The sequence below is a fragment of the Solanum verrucosum genome, unplaced genomic scaffold, assembly GCF_900185275.1.
Source record: "Solanum verrucosum unplaced genomic scaffold, falcon-dt-bn FXZP01000229.1, whole genome shotgun sequence".
Lineage (NCBI taxonomy): Eukaryota > Viridiplantae > Streptophyta > Magnoliopsida > Solanales > Solanaceae > Solanum > Solanum verrucosum.
Genome location: NW_026020011.1, coordinates 328866 through 348986, shown reverse-complemented (window position 1 = coordinate 348986; position 20121 = coordinate 328866). Strand labels below are relative to the sequence as shown.

At 33.9% G+C, this 20121-nt stretch overlaps 3 protein-coding genes and 1 pseudogene across 3 annotated transcripts; 2 read left to right on the top strand and 2 right to left on the bottom strand.

Annotated features, from left to right (window-relative positions):
- Positions 1-2943: 2943 nt before the first annotated feature.
- Positions 2944-4006, top strand: LOC125820291 (uncharacterized). Its single transcript, XM_049499735.1, has 3 exons — positions 2944-3183; positions 3259-3792; positions 3989-4006. Exons 1-3 carry the CDS (start codon positions 2944-2946, stop codon positions 4004-4006), a joined length of 792 nt encoding a protein of 263 aa, XP_049355692.1.
- A 23-nt stretch (positions 4007-4029) lies between these two features.
- LOC125820254 (uncharacterized) lies at positions 4030-5463 on the top strand (annotated as a pseudogene).
- A 320-nt stretch (positions 5464-5783) lies between these two features.
- On the bottom strand, positions 5784-17501 carry LOC125820290 (uncharacterized). Its single transcript, XM_049499734.1, has 2 exons — positions 17368-17501; positions 5784-6462 (listed from the first exon to the last, which is right to left on the bottom strand). The coding sequence occupies exons 1-2, from the start codon at positions 17499-17501 to the stop codon at positions 5784-5786; spliced, it is 813 nt and encodes a 270-aa protein (XP_049355691.1).
- A 634-nt stretch (positions 17502-18135) lies between these two features.
- On the bottom strand, positions 18136-19401 carry LOC125820244 (protein PELPK1-like). The gene is made up of 2 exons (XM_049499678.1): positions 18583-19401; positions 18136-18468 (listed from the first exon to the last, which is right to left on the bottom strand). The coding sequence occupies exons 1-2, from the start codon at positions 19399-19401 to the stop codon at positions 18136-18138; spliced, it is 1152 nt and encodes a 383-aa protein (XP_049355635.1).
- Positions 19402-20121: the final 720 nt, after the last annotated feature.

Here is a 20121-nt window from a genome sequence, read left to right as displayed (position 1 = left end):
TTTTCACTTACGACCCTAAGATTCTAATTTGTTGTTATATATGCTATTATAAAGACTAATATGTATAATGTCATGTGACCAACTTGGAGAAGAAAAAAAAACAAATAGTAACCATTAATTTTTTACATTTCATATTAATTTAAGCTACGATCATATAAATTGAAATCGGGAAAATTGTATATGAATGACATCGTCCAAGATCATAAAATATTTGGGAAAAATTATAAGGTCACACATATACTTTATTACATGGTACTTGCACCAATATTTCTATTTAGATAATAAATGGGGCTAGTCAAACTTAATTAAAAATGATATATACTTGTAAATAATTCCATACAACTGTACACACGTGCCACCTTTTTGTTCACAAGTTCTCTCCAAATTATTGTGAGTTATAAATACATAAGGGAAAATGCATAAGTACCCCCCAGCCTATTCCCGAAATCCCAGAGACACACCTAACCTTTATTAAGGTCCTATTACCCCCCCGAACTTATTTTTTTATTAATTTTTTACCACTTTTTGACCTACGTGGCAATATAAATCAGATAGGCTGAAAGAGTTGTTCAACACGCGCTGGGCCCACTTTTTCAACTTTCTAAAAAGTATAAGCTATCAGTTCTAAATAACTTTTACACTTCCCAAAAATTCAAAAAAGCTATCACTTTTTCAACTTTCCCAAAAGTAAAACTATCACTTTCAAGTTAACTCTACCAAAAAGGAAAAGAAAGGAACAAGGGAAAGAGCATTATCTTCAAAAAATTAATTTTAGAAATTCGATTTACATACTTATAATTGATTTTCTATGTTGGATTTTAGTACTTAGTGTTCGATTTCAGTTGTGCATGTGTGGGTCGATTTGAATCGTGCATCTGTGGGTCGATTTCATTCTTCTAAGTCATCAAGAATCGTGATTGAGTTCAAAGGTTAGTTTTTTCTTGATTTTATTTTGTTTTTTTGTTGTTGTTATACTTAGATTTCGTAGGGTTCATGATATGTTGTTAAATATTGGTTTCGATCTTTGAGTGAAATGTAACTTTATGCTTATTTATTAGGGTTTATGTTATGGTACTGTTAGATATCAAACTTCGTATGTAACTTGTTATTCATATATTCATATTGTCACATATGTTGTTATGGTATGTTCTAAAGTATTTTTCAGTGTGGGTTGGTTATATTTGTTTGAGTTCTGTTCTCTTTTTAACATACAAGAAGACAAAGACGAGTTGGGTGTTGTGTTGTGTTGTATTGTGGGGTTACAGTGGGTCTTGTGTAGTGTCTGTGGGGTATGTGTGGGGTTATAGTTACATTAAAAAAATCCAATAACTACTGGCTTTAACTTGAATTGTTTTTATATTTGTTTGGGGGTGTGTGTGTGTTTCTTTAATCAATTATTGTAGTTTATTAGTAACGTGTACTTAATTATTGTTAATGTTTATGCATATAGGTATGAGTGGATTTACATTCATTACTTTAAAGTTGTATCATGGTGGGGCCTTATTGTATGAAGGTGAGGAAGCAAGATATGTGGGTGGATTAGTGAGTGAATATGTTGATGTTGATGTGGATACAATATCATATTTTGAGATTAAAGACTACATTAAAGAACTAGGGTATAGCCTAAATTGCAAATTTAGTATCCGGCCACCTAATAGTTGCATCTTAGGAGATATTGACAATGATGATATTCTCTTAGCAATGTGTAATTGTTTGCAAAATGGGGCTGTTTTGGAAGTATATGTCCACATGCCTGAAGAGGAATCTGGTGCAACTTTTAATAAAGTTGGGACCACTGAAAATAGGGCTAGTGAAAACATTGAATATAATGAAGTAGGTGAGGCTGCTTTTAATGGGGTAGATGTATCTCTAAATACTACCTCAAATATTCCTTCTACATCAAACCCAACAGCTCCAAATACTGATCCATCAGATTCTGAAGATAGTGAATACTCTGTAAAAGAATCTGATGAGTCAACTGAAGAGAGTGATGATTCTGAAGATAGTGAACTACTTGAAGATGATCAATATTGTAGTGATGTTCATGAGGAGCTTATTCACCTGATGGCTGAAAAAAGATCCTTTCTGAGGAGGAGGAAAAGAAGGGAGAGAATTCCTGCAGATACTGAAGAAGTACCATGTGGTAATGCTGGAGCAGATCTTGGGTTTGATGAGACTGCTATCAATACAAATACTTTAGAAGGAAGGCTAGGGGGTGATGAACCATATTATGCAAGTTCTGATGCTTGTAGTTTTGAAACTGACACAGATGATAATTGTCTTGAAGAAGGTGAAAAAATGAGGTTGAAACTGCCTAACACAAAAAGGAAAAAACATACCATAGACAGTGTCAAATTTGATCCCAACAGTAAGAAGATTGTGTGGCAATTGGGTATGATTTTTTAAAGTGTAAAAGAGTTTAGATTGGCAGTCACTAAGTATGCAATTCAGAGAAGGGTTCAGATTGAAAAGTGTGTGAATGAGCCAACTAGAGTAAGGGTGAGATGTTGCAAGGTAAATTGCAAATGGTTGTTATATGCAAGTTTGGACAGGAAGACTAACAACTTTGTTATTAAGACTTACATGCCAATACATTTATGTCAAAAGGCTTCTAGAAATTACTTGTGCAACTCTAAATTCATTGCTAGTGTTTTTAAAGATAAAGTGATTGAACAACCAAATATCAGAGTGTTCAAGTTGCAAGAGTTAATCAGGAAGAAGTATAATGTGCATGTTGGTAAGACCACAGCTAGAAGAGCAAGAGCTAAAATTTTGAATGAAATTATGGGTGATCATGTTAAGGAGTTTGGGAGAATTCTTGATTATAAGGATGAGTTGTTAAGGTCTAATCCTGGGAGTACTTGTGTGGTGAAACTTGGTGAAGCTAATGAAGATGGTAGGGTAGTATTTGAGGCATTTTACATCTATTTTGCTGCACTCAAGATGGCATTCATGTCAGCTAGAAAATGTATTGGTTTGGATGGTTGTTTCTTGAAGGGGGTATGCAGGGGTCAATTACTTATTGCAGTGGCCAAATATGGCAATAATCAAATGCTTCCACTTGCTTGGGCTGTAGTTGAAAATGAGAACACAAACAGTTGGAGTTGGTTTATTTCTCTGTTGCAAGAAGATTTGGGATTAGGAGATGGAACAAATTTCACCATTATGTCAGACATGCAAAAGGTAAACTTGTTTTTATTTCTCTGTTGGTTTACTATTTTTTCAACTTTATTATTTAATGTTTGTTGTAACTTGTAGGGACTGGATTTAGCTATTAAGAAGTTGTTGCCAGCTTGTGAGGAAAGAAGGTGTGCTAGGCATATACTAGCAAATTGGTCACAGAATTGGAAAGGGCTGCAAAGGAAGAAACTGTTCTGGAAGTGTGCTAGAAGTACTTTTGAAGCTGAATTCAGACAAAATCTGGAAGAGCTGTCTAAACTAGGTACGGGTATAGTGGATGATCTAATTTACTATGATAAAGAATATTGGTGCAAAGTGTATTTTAATTGTGAAGTTAAGTCTGATACAATAGATAATAATATGTGTGAGAGCTTTAATGCTTGGATTTTGTCTGCAAGGCATAAAACCATTATTAGTATGCTTGAAGAGATAAGGATTAAGGTCATGACTAGGTTAGCTAGGTTAAGTGAATTTCCAAACTCTTGGATAACCAACTTCTCTCCAATGGCAATGAAAGTATTAGAAGAAAATATTGATAAGTCAATGGCATGTAACATTGAGTTTAATGGAGTAACTGGATATGAGGTTTTAGATGGATACAAACAACACACTGTATGTTTGAGAAAGAGGGAGTGTAGTTGTAGATCTTGGATGTTGAAGGGAATACCATGTGCACACGCCTTAGCTGCAATGTTGCATAGACAATATGATCCACATGATTTCATTCATCCATGCTACTCTAAAGAGAGGTATTTGATGGCTTACTCACATTTCATACAACCTATGAATAACATGCCAATGTGGCCAGAATCAAGAAATCCTCTAGTTGCTCCACTAGTGATTAAAAAAATGCCAGGTAGGCCTAGAAAGCTGAGAAGGAAAGAGGCTGGTGAAACTAAGGTGTCTGGTAAGCTGTCTAAAACTGGACTAACTATGACATGTAGTCTTTGCCATGTTAAAGGTCACAACAAAAGAAGTTGTCATTTACGAAGGAGTGATGGAGTTGGTTCTATTGCCGAGGAACATAGAGCTACCCCTACTTCAAATGTTGAAGAACCATCAAGCTCAAGAAAGGGAAGGGGAAGGGGAAGACCAAAGGTACATTACTATTTTGTCACTTACTTTTAAAGTTTAATCAATTTACTAATATAATAAATGTTTTTTTGCAAATTAGAAATCAACAAATATTGAGAGTGAGCCTGTTGCAAAAAGGGGGAGAGGCAGACCTAAAAGTGCAAGTGCAAGTGCAAGTGCATGTGCAAGTGCAAGTGCATGTGCAAGTGCAAGTGCAAGTGCAAGTGCAAGTGCATCAAAGGTTGCACCTAGAACCACTGCACCTCCAACAACTTCAAGAACACCAAGACATGAAGCAAGTGCAAGTGCAAGTGCATCAAGGGCTTCACCTAGAACCACTGCACCTCCAACAACTTCAAGAACACCAAGACATGAAGCAAGTGCAAGTGCAAGTGCATCAAGGGCTTCACCTAGAACCACTGCACCTCCAACAACTTCAAGAACACCAACACATGAAGCAAGTGCAAGTGTAAGTGGTGCTGGAGTATCATCAAGAGCCTGGAGTGGTAAAGGAAGGGGCAGGGGACTGGGAAGTGCAGCAAGAGGTATTAATCATCCACTTGAAAGTTGGTTTACATGTTCTCAAGGTAGTACAACACAGGGTGTAGACCAGAATACAAATGTTGCACCAAAGGAAACTGCTACTGCCAGGAAAGGAAAGGGTGTTGGAAACACAACTCAATTTAAAAGGCCAAGAGTAACTGGAATGGGTGTGTTTCAAGCTGAAAATGGTCTCAAAACTTTCAATGTAAGTATTGTGATGCATTCATAATGTTTGTACCCTAATGACTTAATAACATCTGTTCTCTAATACCTTACTTCTCTAAAAATTTTATAGCCTGGACTGCCAAGTAGCAAAATATTAGCTGGACCAAAAAGAGTTTTGAGATCAAATGTTGTAACTGGGGATGTTGGTTTCAAACCAACAAGTGGATTGAAGTGGAAAGGAAATCAAGCAATCACAACTAGAATGCTCCAACATATTAGAGATCAATCAAGGCTTTCAAACCCAAATGATTCCTCCTCTTCACAGCCTCGAGACCCATGGAAACTATAATGTTGATAGCAATGGTGTTTTCTTAGTACTGTTTTGGTGGCAACTATAAGTGCTATTTTGTTTCATGTTTGAAGGAAAAACAACTATTTCCTTTTTTTTGTTATATGTATGTATGAAATAGTACTAAAATTATGGGTACTTATGCAATGTGAAAATTTTATTTTGCTTTTAAGTTCACTTTTAGAATCAATTTTGTACTGAAAATTTGCTCTTAAGTAATGAAATTCTAGGCACTTATGCAATGTGACTTGTCTTATTTATGTGAAGCTTTATTTTTATTTGCAAGAATAGGTACTGCAATTTTGGGTACTTATGCAATGTGTTTTGTGTTATTTCTGTGTAGCTTTGTTGGGAGAATAGGTACTGTGATTAATACCTCTTGACTTACTTCATTTTACAATTTCAAACACAAACAAATCATGGCAAATAGAGAATTAAGACATTTTCAAACACAAACAAATTCAAATTTTCATTACTGTAGAGCAAATAAAGGTTTCAATACCACACAAAATAATGGCAATTTCATTTGATCCTTCAACCTACCAACTTGGGTTAGAAAGCTAACAAATATAACAACAAAACAAATCATCAAACAACAAAGAAATTTCCCAAAACAACGACAGCCTTCATCATTTTTCTTCATTTTCATCCCTTTCATTTTCTTCTCTTTCAAATCACCCATTTCTTTTATAGCACAACCCTTCCCCTTTGAATTGATGTTGAGATTTTCATAACGATTTCGAAGACTTTCACCTTCATCCAAAGGAATTTTTTCTTGTTTTGACTGTTCAATGTTGGAATTATCAAGCTGTTCCAATTGCATCTTCACACGCTCATATTTTTCTTCTAACTCATTAATCCTATTCACCAATTTCGGAAGAATAAACCGAGATCTTTCATCGACTCTCTCCTTGTCTCTCCATCTAAAAAAATTACAGTTCGTGGCCTCATAGTGAGGACAAGACCAAAATCGTCTTCCGGGATTGCGATCTAACCAAGACGTCTGCATTTGCAATAAGATTCCATGCTTGCATCGCACTTCCGCATTGATCATTGAATCATTCTCATCCATACACAACTTATTCAACTCGGATTTTGTCATAACCCTAATATTTATACATAAAAATTGTGAAAGAAATTTAAAATCAGAACTAACAATCGAAATAAAAAGGTGTAAATATAAAGAATATATTAAAATTTTACTTTACCTTTTCGAAGCAAGAAGAAATTTAACTTGAATGATAATGATAATGGAGGTTTTTTTTTCTAAAGATGAAGAACAATAAAGAAGAAGAAAACTTAGTTAAAGATGAAGAACAATAAAGAAGAAGAAAACTTAGTTAAAGATGAAGAACAATAAACAACAATAAAGTTTATTTTAACACGTGGCCAATTTTTATTGGTCAGTGTTGTCTAAAAATTGCACCCACGCGCCTAACATAGGTGAAGTCACGGACTCAGCCACGTAGGTCAAAAAGTGGTAAAAAATTAATAAAAAAATAAGTTCGGGGGGGTAATAGGACCTTAATAAAGGTTAGGTGTGTCTCTGGGATTTCGGGCATAGGCTGGGGGGGTACTTATGCATTTTCCCAATACATAAATACTTTTTAAAATTTGTTGATAAACTTCATTTTGACAGTCTGGCTAATGGTTGGCTCAATAAAATTGAATATCTGTACATATAATAAAGTTTTTCTATTAAACATTTTTAGCTCAAATTATAAAAATTGTTATGCGATCTATGTTCATTACATATATAAGTTACTTACTTAAAATATTTCATCTTCTTTAAGTATATACATTGTCCTCAATTGAAACATGTATGGGATTTACAGCTTATTATTAAGACTTTATATATATATAATAAAAAGAAATAGTATATTTTAAGTGGTTAACTTATCTATGTCACAAGTAATTAATTAAGAACATGCCAAAAAAAATCAAAGAGCAAAGGTGTATATAATTAATAAGAACACTTAGTCATGTGTTCAAACCCATCCATTGAAAGTTTAAGGGTTGTCATCAGTGGCGGAACCAGAATTTTCGTCAAGAGTGTTTATACTTTAGGACAAGTAAAAAAATAAATCTTGCTGGTCAGATTAAAAAAAATTGGAACGTCACTTTTGTTCTCTTAAAATATGAAACTTAAAAGAAATAAACAAAACGTCTTAGTCCGGGCCTTTGAGGCAACTTTGAACAGCCTTAACCATTGCCCTATCTTTCTTTAGTATTACAAGGTTGTTCAAAAATTAGTATATGTCCGAAAATATCGATATTTATCATATATACTCGCAAAAATTTTCCGATGAAGGCACACGTGTAAAATTGGGGGTGCACGTGTACTCAATCGTTAACCTTAAAGAAAAGTTATATATTTATATATATATATACACTTTCTTCGTCCCAATTTATGTGACCCTTTTCACATTTTGAAATTCAAATAAATCTATCTTTGATCATAAAATTTTTCATATATCTTTTAACTATTTTGAATTATCAATTATTGTGAATATTTTTCAATTACAATTATTGTGAATTATAGTACTTTTCACATAGTTTATAAATAAATAAATAAATTTCAAATATCTTGAAGATTCCATGCACAAAATTTCGATCAAACTTAAACTATTTGATTCTCGAAAAAAAGTGTCACATAAATTAAGACATGAAGAATATTACATATTGACACTTCTCAACTTTATATTTTAAGGAAAAATTACTTAAATACACAACACTTCTTTACCTATTTTCAATATTTCCCTACTCTTTTACTAAAATACAAAAACCCCTTATTTTCCCCCAATTCAACTTAATCGGATACTTTATTAGAAGTATCCGCCTGTTATTAATTAAAGTATCCGCGCTACTATATTATGCATCTGCCCGTTAATTAAGTATCTGTGCTGCTAACAACTTAATAATTTTAGTATCCGTCCATTATTAATTAAAGTATCCGCGCTGCTATATTATGCATCCGCCCGTTAATTAAGTATCCGTGCTGCTAACAACTTAATAATTTAAGTATCCACCCGTTATTAATTAAAGTATCTGCGCTGCTATATTAAGTATCCACACTGCTATATTATGTATCTGAAAAACACTAAAAAAAGGGATTTTTGGTAATTAATGAAAGAGTAGGGAAATGAAGTAATTTCTTTCTTATACTATGTCATTTGCCTAATTTTTACTTTTAACCCTTCATAATCGAAATTCTGATTCTGTCGCTACGTTTCACCACCTTCAAATCTTGGGTATTAAACCTTGTATATCATGAAATAATAATCCATTTCCCGAAGCCATCTTAACTTCCTAGTTATTTATTTATATATAAAATATATATGACCCTGCTGGATTTGTTCCGTTGATAACGTGATTTGTTTTCTTTTTTATTCTGATAAAAGTCATTTTTTTATTTCCACGTTTTTTAAAGAGTTAAAAAATATTTCCAAACCTTAAAATATTAATATCCCTCAAGCTTTTCACCCCAATCCATCAAAATAATTATTATACCCATTTGTTTCTAATAATTATTCTATAAAAAATTAGAATCACTCAATAAATTAGAAAAAAAAGTTATTTTTTCGTTCCATTGATGATGTTCGGATTTAACAATTAAACAATTTTTTTTTGTATAATTGCTAAATATTTTGAACTATTATATTGTTATAACTTATATTATAGTATGTTTTTTATATAATTTTTCAATATATAGATTTTTTTTTTCGAAATTTAAAATTCAATTCAATTTTACGGTCAAAATTAAAAATCTTGAATCCTAAAAGGTGAAGTCCTATTATAACGTGCTTCCCACCAGAAGTTTAGAAATAAATTTCTTCAATTATAATTATTCTTTTTCTAAATGTTAAATCACCCGAGAACTAAAATTCATTATGTAGTTTCAAGACATGTATAAAATAAAAAATCAATGTCCTTAAACATCAAACTTATTCATAGTAAAGAATAATATATTAATTCTGGTGAATTTAATTAATTATATTTCAAAATAATCAAGTAAAATAAAGGATTTGAAAGAATTCACGATCTGATATGTGAGGTCTTAAGCCAATTATTGCAATTCATTAAGAAACTTTTAATATTATACTGAGAAATGAATATATACATGAATTGGATTTATATTCATATTTAATTTAATTTCCTCTCTGTTAGTAACCATTGGTGATACTTGTGCTGAGCACGACCTCAAACATAAAATTAAAATTGAAAGACTACTTCATTTAATCTGAAATTTCTTATTTTACTTTAATGAAATAATTTATATTAATCATCGATTCATTCTTAGTATTTATCTTTCCGATTTTACACTATACAAACTATATTAATACAATATTCACCCCTATCAGAATATAGTCACCGCGCACCACATTCAAACAATTTTGGTCAATATGTCAAAATTTCCTTTTAAAATATTTTTGATGGATTGCTAAATTGCATGTTGTGTTGAGACTAATTAATGTTTATAATTGAAAATTTAATATATATATATATAATGCATATTACATAACACCAATATACTAATTTTTAGGATCAACAATTCGGATAGTGCATATTTTATCCTAACAATGTTGTGATGACAATAACAAAGATAATAGTAAGTTGATAACAACGAAAGTAAATGAAATAAGGAAAACAAAAATTTAAAGTGCTTAGTCAGAATGACCTAATCCACATGCATACATGAATAATTTCACTATATCAACAAGAGTAGAAAATTAGAATAAATATTCTATGTGACAATTCAAAAGCCAAGGTGATGATGAAACACACCTTGAAGCCCCAAAATAGTGTGTAAGCCGAAAGAAATACACATACGGGACTCCTAAAGGGAAGTCGGGCCACAACCCGTAAGAAATAACAAAGAAATTCTTAAAATCTGGTAGCATAAATAAAGAGCATCTAATACATTTCTAGGTTCTGAAATGCATCTCAAGTCTTCAAAAAGAAATTAAAGACTGTAAATGATATATAGATGGAAACCAATGGCGATGCGAAAAGTAGGATCTCACCACAACTCCGAAAAAGAAGAAACCCTTAGATTCAATTAGCCACTACGAGGATCACTTTGACTAGGATCTACATCAAAAGGGACAACAGAAGTAGGGGTGAGTACAATCCATAAGTATGGTTAGACCGACTGAGTACGTATAAGCAATTAAACAGACTTAAGAAATAAACTATGAAACGCTTCCACTTGCACGCAAAAAAAATCTCATCCCAGCATTGGTGCCGCCAGTTTATATAACAACAACGTGAATAAAGTTAACACAAAAAGATACAAAAAATTAAGGCACACAACACAACAAAGCTGGCCAAATGCAATGTAATGAATGATGAAATGATGTGGTGGAACACAAGGTCGTCACACAACCTATCGTATACACATTGCTGAGTATTTAGCTTTTAGACAAGGACTCATAGGGGACTCACAGTCCATCTACCAATCTCATAATCTTAATGTCTCATCAACTTGCCACCTAGATCGTGGTCAAGGATATAAGTAATGTTACATTTTCTTTCTAAAAGAGAGTATTTCTCCACTTTCTCATATTTTCATGAACAATGTTATGCTGCATGAGGATGAATGCATCACAACACATACTATTTTTTCGGGTGAAAATACTACCCAAGCGTTAAAACACACTTTCTCATAAGGATCTCAACTGAAACAAGGTTTAGAGAAAGGAGTACATCTCGCTTTTAGCTTGAACGCACGATTCATATGAATAAGAGTGCATTCTTTCGAATCTCAACACTTAAGCTCACTCACATGCTTCTCTCAAGCCTATCTGCAATCTCATGACTTTCTGAAGACTTTTTTTTAGAGTAACTTATCGATAAGGATCAAGTCTTTGCTTTTCAACCATCTTGAGTATGAGGGGTAGTCAAATGGATTAAAGAAACGCACGAGTTTGAATAAGTTCCTTATGGTATAGTTCTATTGCACGATTTAGAGTATAAAAGATGGAAAACTTTTCTTAAATGTTTGTAGTCCCCTATTTATAGAAGTCGAGCCCTCACAACCATAAATAAGATCCTATTGACATGGCTTCATAGACACCTTATGAAACTTGAATTATGTGCTCTGATACCAAGTTTGTCATCCCCTAAGCCTACACCTTGGACGTGCCTGGAACTCGAGAACCATTGATGGTCACCCAAGCTAACCCTTGGCCTGGTTGACTACTTAGTGGAAGACTTACTCAAGCAATAAAGGCTTAAAAACAAAATTTTATGAACAATTAGACTCCAAGTAAATACTCAACTCAAACTGTCTATAAAATACTCAATAACATAAGTATAATAGTTTGCAAAAACATCTCAAAGAAAAAGTAAATATTGAAAGACTCATCAACTCTATCTATATATGAAGCCTCTATTACTGAAGATTGATATCGGGATAAGACCCTGACATCTCAAGACATTGAATAGAAAATAAATGTGAAGTCCCCCGGAATGCAAGGAGGCTCACCCAAGCTATTTGAAGTGCAAAGTGATCTGATCAACAAAACGTCTGTTGATGACTCTAAACACCTATATTTGTAGAATAATAAGATGCATGTCGAATGACATCAGTACATTGAATGTTCGAGTATGTAAGGAAAACCGAATGCATAAATTACTGAACTGATAAGATTGGAAGAATATTCATCTCAACTCAACTTCAATACAAAAGCAATAATAAGAGATGCAATGTTTAAAACTTCATAAATAGAAGATATCAACTCAAAGATGTATATAAAATACAATAAATTACTCTTTACTCTAATTTGAGAAATTCTCTAACCGACAACGATCACTATGAGCTATGTGATGATACAACATCTCGCCCGCGCTGCCAAAACTGTCCTATACCTTGTCGGGGTATAGAACACCTCAACTAAGTGGATACACTAAAGCTCTGCTCTAAAGCAATACAGAATTGTCTAAAAAGTAAGATCTTTTACCCATGTTTGCTACATGGTTTATGAGCAATGTGAGTTGTCTGAACTCATCCACATATCAGTGCTCAATACTACTCCCAAAAATATATACTTATGCTCAAATGTATAAAACATACTCTTTCTCAATTTGAGGTAATTGCTCAAAGTATCCTTTTAAAAGAGGTAACTGCTCTGACATAACTCTGAACTCATTACTCGTTTAGAAATCAAAATTTCTCTTTTCTTAATGTAAAAATGATAAATTTGGGGATCAATAGCTCCCTAAACTTTACTCAAAATGTCTCTTTAAACTTTCCTCAAAGCTCTTCTTTACTTTTTTAAAACTCCTCTTTACTTTTTTAGAAAATCAATTTAAGATAATTGTTCGGTTAAAAAGATTCTCAACAATAACTTAATGAATACTCAAATAATAGGGTTCATGCTGAAATATAGACATGAACAAATCAACTCGATAAAAGCTCTTGAACTTTTCTCTTAAACTCACTTTAGTTTTGAGCGTGCATTAAGACATGTGATTAGGATATGCCAAAATTTCAAAGGTAAATGAAGCCTATAAGAGCTAATACAGAGAAGGAAACGTGGCCACAACTTAAAGGAACACGAACCGGATGAAACAAGGAAAGATTGACCGAGAAATCCTTGGCGTACTGCTGGCACAAGGCGCCAGGCCCTCAACTTCAAAAGCATTGCCTTGACGCACTGCTGGCGCGTCGCCCCAGGCCTGAACTTCAAAAGTCAGGTCTTGGCGAACTGCTGACGCTTCGCCCTTAGGCCTGAACTTCAAAAGTCAGGCCTTGGTGCTATCATGGCTGTAACGACCCGGAAAATGATAGAGTGAAACTAGAGCCTCACATGTGAGTTTGGAGTCGAGAACTTAATGAAATGATTATATTTGAATTTGACCCAAAAAGTTCTTAAAAATGTGCTTCGGAAGTTACGGGAAACTTGTTTAGCTGTATATAAAAAAATCCGTTTCGTTTTTCGAAAATCCGACTTCATATTCTTGTTTAGGGGGTCAAATTGAGTGGGAAATGGGTCTAACCCAAATTTTAGAGCAACCGTATCAAAATCCGAAATTTCCAAGTGAAGCCTTTTTCGAGGGTCTACTTTGGAGGGTCATATCTCCTAGCACACAAATTATTTGGGTGGCCAATAATATATCCATGGAAAGCCCTTTGAGTTAGCTACCTAACGCACTTCGTTTCATATCATTCGGAGTTCGGACGAAGAAGTTATGCCCATTTTCGTAAAATCTGTTCGGCAGGAAAATGCAATTTCCAGTAGGCGTGGTTACTGTTCACCCGCCTCATTTTTTTTCTAAGTGTTGGACCATTCTTCCAAAGGACATATATTATTTCCTAGATACCATTAGTTCAATTCTCATCCCTAAAACATTTCCCTCTCTACAATCCTCCATTAAGAAGAAGAAGAAGTGGGAGCTAGGGCTTTGGATTCAAGGCTTTCTTCATCAAATTTCGTGGGAGATCATAGCAAAGGTATGGTGACCCTTGATCCTTGATTATCTTTCCTTCAAGGAGTCCATTCAAAAGGGTTTCAAAAGTCTTCAAAGAACAAAACTTCTATTTTCTATTCTAGGTATGGGTTCATGGGTAAAATGTTTTCAAAGTCATTATATTGGTGAATTGAAGTTCTATTTATGATTTTAAGATGATTTTTATATGAAACTTCTTCAAGAACCCATGTTTTCATTAAAAGCCTAGAATTTGCTAATGAAGTGGGTTTAATGCCTATGATTTAATGTTGATGAAATTGAGTTTAGATTGGATTGTATTGTTGATTTATATGGTTTTCTATACCTATTTATGATGAATTGTTGGTATATGGATGAATTGAGGATTGTGGCCTTATGGGCAAGTTATGGATGAATTCTCTTGTGGTAAGAAAAATGGTTGGGACTTGAGTGTTGTTGATTATGGATTTGGAGGATGGTAAGTTGGCTTAATCTCATATTATGGATAAAAAAATTGTTCTTGCTTGGTTTGATCCACTTATGGTGGAGGTGTTTAATTATGGAATGTATTGTGACCATGGCCTTGAAGGCATAGTATGAGAAATATAAGTGTTACATGACATTTTTATGAATGGACATTCAATGGAGCTAATGTGATCATGTTATGAACGTAAATGTGTTATTATTGAAAGGATTTTTCTCAATTTGACACTCATGAATGTTGATGATAGAATATGAAGGATTCTCCAATTTATTGCATAACTCGAATTGGTAGAGCTTGTGCATCATTTTCTTGTTTAAATGATTATATTATTGGTTGTTGAATCATCGGATCGGTAGGCTAGTAGCACCCTTCCACTCATGATAATAATGAACCTTGGAATCGGTAGGCTTATCGCACCCTTCCATTAATGATAGTAATGAACCTTGGAGTCGGTAGGCCTATGGCACCTTTCCATGAAGGTTAATGATGAGACTTGAACCGGTAGGCCCATGGCACCCTTTCAAGAGGAGTTAATGAGCTTTCCTAAATGAACCTTGAAACGGTAGGCTTAAAGCACCCTTTCACGTGTTAATGAATGTAATTTGGAGTTGGTAGGCCAATGGCACCTCTCATATGTGATAATGTCAAGGTAACGAACTATTCTATGGGAATGTAGGCTAAGCACCGAGTGGATTTGGTTAGATGGAAACTCCTCCAATGGTTAGGCATGAGTTTCAATAATCGTCTACCTTATCCCATAAACTATGTGCCCGCATAGGTAGCTAGTGGATCCATTAAGCTATATACCGGTCTTCCTTAGGCAAGAAGACCACCTCTTTACGGTGTGGGGACTTATGACACCGGATTCCATGACAAACTCTCATGGTCTATGTCGGTTAAACGCTTACTTCCCATCATGCGAGATTTCATTATGGTTTCTTGATAGGTTCTACAAAATGTAGGTAGTAGTATGGGATGCTACCTATACATTGCACGAGTAGGCTTGGAGAGGGTCATAGTGAGTTTCTCTAAATCCTAATGTATGTGATACAATTGTGGCATAAATGAGGTTATTAAAGAATGTTGGCTCTCAAATGCTTAATATGAGATGCATGCTATACTTGGGTTATATTACGAGTTATTTTCCCTTGTCATGTCTTAAGTGATGATATACCTCTTATGTATGAATATTGCGCAAAGGTGAAAGAAAGGAATGATAAGTTACCTTAAGTGACCTTAATGTGGTGCCTTAGTATGGATGGTGGTATGGGACGCCATCCATACATTGCACGAGGTATAGCATAAGGGTTTCTTGAGGTGAAGGTCCAAGGTAAAGGTTTTCATGTTGAAATTGTTTAAAGGTAATATTATGACTTACTTGATGTTTACGCTTGTATTGTATGTCTTTTATGCAACTATTCATGGTACTTCAAAAAGTGGCATAATGCATGGTTTCTAACCAAAATGTCCCTTTTAAAGCATGTCTTGCATGGTCATCATACTTAGTACATTTTGTGTACTAACCCATATTCTTCATATTTTTACTATAAGTGTAGGTTCCGGCAAGTGATCCCTCCTAGCTAGTTTGAAGTGTTGGATTGCTTTCTTCCAAGATCTTGTGGTATGTCCTCATATGTCGAGGACAAGACTTTTCTATTCTAATTTTATGATAAGGTTCTTGTAATAGACTTAATAGACTTCTTTTGATTGTAAAGGGTCGTGTCCCTACTTAAGTTCTGTGATTGTGTCTAAGATGGCCATGTGAGACTTAGACTTCCGCTGTGTGTTTTTAAAGTTGTTTTAATGAAGTTTAAATGTGTGGATGTAAATAAGTTTTTTTTTATTATTCCGCACTATTTTCATTATTGAATGCAATGAATGACTATGTGGCTCGTATAAGACCCCTTCGGGGTCGAATACGCCATGTTACGACTAGGGGGTACTCTCGGGTCGTGACAATGGCGCGTAGCCCTAGGCCTTTTCCCAGCAGCCCGACGAATTTTCAAGCTTAAATTAGGACCCTAACTTAGTTTAAAATTGGGAAATTTCTCTTAAACTCTTCTTGATTCTCAAACCCAACACGAATACATGAGAACTTTCATACAATTCCTTTGGAAACATAACTTTATCAAATCAATAGGGTTCATGTGATACTTAGCAAGAACAACATAATAATATTCACAAAACAAAAGAATAAAAAAGCCTCAATTGTTAAAGAACCAAACTCAATATCAAGAACTACGAATGGATCCTTTAGATGTAACAATTTCTTGACTAAATCGAGATGTAGGGTGTGAGGACAAAAAAAACCACCACTGTGAGAAACCTTAAATACCTTGAAAGAACAAAGGTTCTTGGTGAAATCCATGGAAGCTTGAAGAACGCTTGAACCCTAGTTTTTTTTCTCTTCTTGAAACCTTGTTCTAATTCCTCTAAATGTTAAAGAACATCAAAAATTGTTTTCACGCAGCCTAGACCTTTAATTAGGTGAATAAAAATGTGTCTAGGCTTAGTAGGGATGGGAAAAGACTAAACTGTCCTTCTAAAAACGATTGAGGTGTCTTAAGAGAGAGGTTTCACTAAAACAAGCATATCTTTTTACTCCGAGCTCGAAATTAAGTAAACTTGCCGGGGTTGCAAAGAGGAACCAAAGACCTTTAATTTGATAGGTCAAGGGAAACCTAATTTTTAATGTGCTAAGAGATATGATCATTTGAAGTTGACCCTAAAAAAATCTCATATTGAAACTCAATCGGTATGAAAGCTTTCAACCCAACTTTATGATAGGGGATACTAATGACCTTAATTCATATCCAGAATAATTGCCCACTCAAGAATTGACATTAACACCTAAGAAAATTTAGAATCACTCGACATAATCTTATTCACAAATGAATAATGGTTCGAGTCTTAACTTAAAAAAATTCGGGGTGTTACACAATAACTCTTTGAGCTTTTGAAGGATCGTCTCACACTTATTAGTCCATAGAAATATTGCAGTCTTCTGAGTCAACTTAGTCAACAAGGCTGCGATGGAAGAGAAGCTCTGAAAAAATTGATGATAATAGACTGCTAATTACCCGATAAAATTCTGATTATCAATAGGGGAAGTAGGTCTCTCCCAATCACGAACTGACGCAACCTTGACCGAATCAACCATAATATACTCTGTGCACCAACACCATCTGATGATTTAAACAATTGCTTGTTCCCCATCTCAATATTGGCTGAAACAATGCCACTCACAAGAACAAGCACTACATCAAAAATGATCATTAGTGGTAATTAATTCTTAATTGCCTCTAAATATATATTTTAGCAACAATTAGTACTCTTTGTATATGTCCCTAAAACCTTTAATGATATTGGTTCTAATGGAACTTAACTATTGCCGGTAAAGACTTTAACACTCTTTATTATTGTCAATATTTATTACCGCTAAAAGTTATTTTTGTTCTAGTGAAGCAACAATATGACTACTCCAACAAAGGAGGCTACTCAAATTGTTATGTTCCAGTGTTTTTCTATTCAATTTATGTGAAGAAATTGGCAATTGCTGGAAAAAACAGATGAATCTATATACTTTTTTTTATGGTTGGTTTCTCATATTGTTGTGTCTAGTATATGTATTGAAGTCCGACTAATTCAGATGAATATATATACATATGTAAACTTTCAATTAGAAGAACTTGTAGTCAATTGAAACAAATTTCTCGAAACATTCAAAATTATAGAATTTAAATGACAACAATTGCAAACCGAAGTAGGAAAAGGAAATATAAATAAATAAAAAATTACAATTTTGATATCACGCCTTCTAACTCATAATATGAGAACCCTTTGGGTTATATATGTTGAGCTGGAGAAGGACTTAAATGAAACATGCATGTTGAACATCAAAAATGGAAATTTAATAATATGGAGGTGGTGGTGATGAAGAAGGCGATGGCTTCTTGTAGTAGTCATTCTTTGACAAAGAATGCACTTTGTATTCTTCTCTAGGCACTGAGGGCACCTTTGGAACAAATGACACCTTTTTGTAGTTATCTTTTGAAACTGATGGCTTCTTGTAGTAGTCATTTTTTTGCAAAGAAGGCACCTTGTATTCTTCTTTAGTCACTGAGGGAACCTTTGAAACAAATGATACCTTTTTGTAGTTATCTTCTGGAACTGATGGCTTCTTGTAGTAATCATTCTTTTGCAAAGAAGGCACCTTGTATTCTTCTTTAGGGACCGAGGGCACCTTTGGAACATATGACACCTTTTTGTAGCTATCTTCTGAAACTGATGGGTTTTTAAAGTAGTCAAATTTTGGCAAAAATGACTCCTTATATTCTGGTTTAGTCGTCGAGGGTACCTCTGGAACATATGACGTCTTCTTGTAGTTGTCTTCTGGAACTGATGACTTCTTATAGTAGTCATTCTTTAGCAAAGACGATACCTTATATTCCTGTTTAGGCTCTGTGGGTACCTCTGGGACATATGACACCTTCTTGTAGTTATCTTTTGGAACTGATGGCTTCTTGAAGTAGTCAAATTTTGGAAAAAATGACTCCTTATATTCTGGTTTAGTCATCGAGGGTATCTCTGGAACATATGACATCTTCTTGTAGTTGTTTTCTGGAACTGATGGCTTCTTATAGTAGTCACTCTTTGGCAAAGATGGTACCTTGTATTCCGGTTTAGGCTTTGTGGGTACCTCTGGAACATATGACACCTTCTTGTAGTTATCTTTTGAAACTAACGGCTTCTTGAAGTAGTCAAATTTTGGAAAAAATGACTTCTTATATTCCGGTTTAGCCATCGAGGGTACTTTTGGAACATATGATTCCTTCTTGTAGTTATCTTCTGAAAATGATGGCTTCTTGTAGTAGTCATTCTTTGGCGAGAATGATTCATGTTCGGGAACCAAGGGTACTTTCTTATAATTATCTTCTGAAACTGATGTCTTCTTGTAGTAATCATTCTTTGAAAAAAATGACGACTTATATTCATTTTCCGACTCTGAGGGTACCTTGAAGTCTTCACTTTTAACTACCGTGGTTGGTACTTTATTGTATGTTGAATCTGATGATTCATAAGAATAAGGTGAATAGGCCATAGTGCATGTGGCAATCAAGAAAAATGCCAAAGCACAAGCAAATTGAAGCCATTGCTTCTTCATTTGAATTCCCATTGAGAAGAATTGGATTCTAAGGCCAGATATTTGTTTCTTTTTCTTTTTCTTGTGTGTTTTAGAACGGAGGAATTAGGAGTTTATATAACATAACTAAGATGTTGATTTGATGATTTGGATGCTCTCAAAATTAAATAATCCAAACATATCAAAGATTTTGCCATTTTTTGGTTAATGCTATTCCACTAAGGTTTTGAGATAATGGGAAGCATGAACAATTCATACACATTTGCTTGACTCACCTATTTTTAAAATTTTGATCCAATTTTTTATTGACTTCCTAGAATGTTGTTCTTGGTTATTTTTGTTGGTATATTGAAAATTTGATTAAATTAGTTTTTAAAAGTTTATATATGTGTAGGCCTAACAAATATTGAATTGTAAGTTGTAAATATTATGTAAGAGATGTAGTAACGTCTGAGGTTGAAGTAGACACGGACAGCAAGGGTATTTTCAGAAAAAAAAAATTCTTTAAAAAAATTACTTTTTTTTTCTACTTCAATTTAGTTAGTGTATAATTTTTCCGAAATTGTTGGATCCTCTATAGCTATGACCTTTAGTTTTAAATTCATATCCTTTAAATATAGTTTTATTATTTTGAATGTCGCTTTGAGTAAAAATTCAATGTTCGATGAAGAATATACTTTAATTATGGACATCTTAATGAGTCTCTTCACATTAAACTGGCGTAAAAAAAGGGGTAACTTACATATATAAATC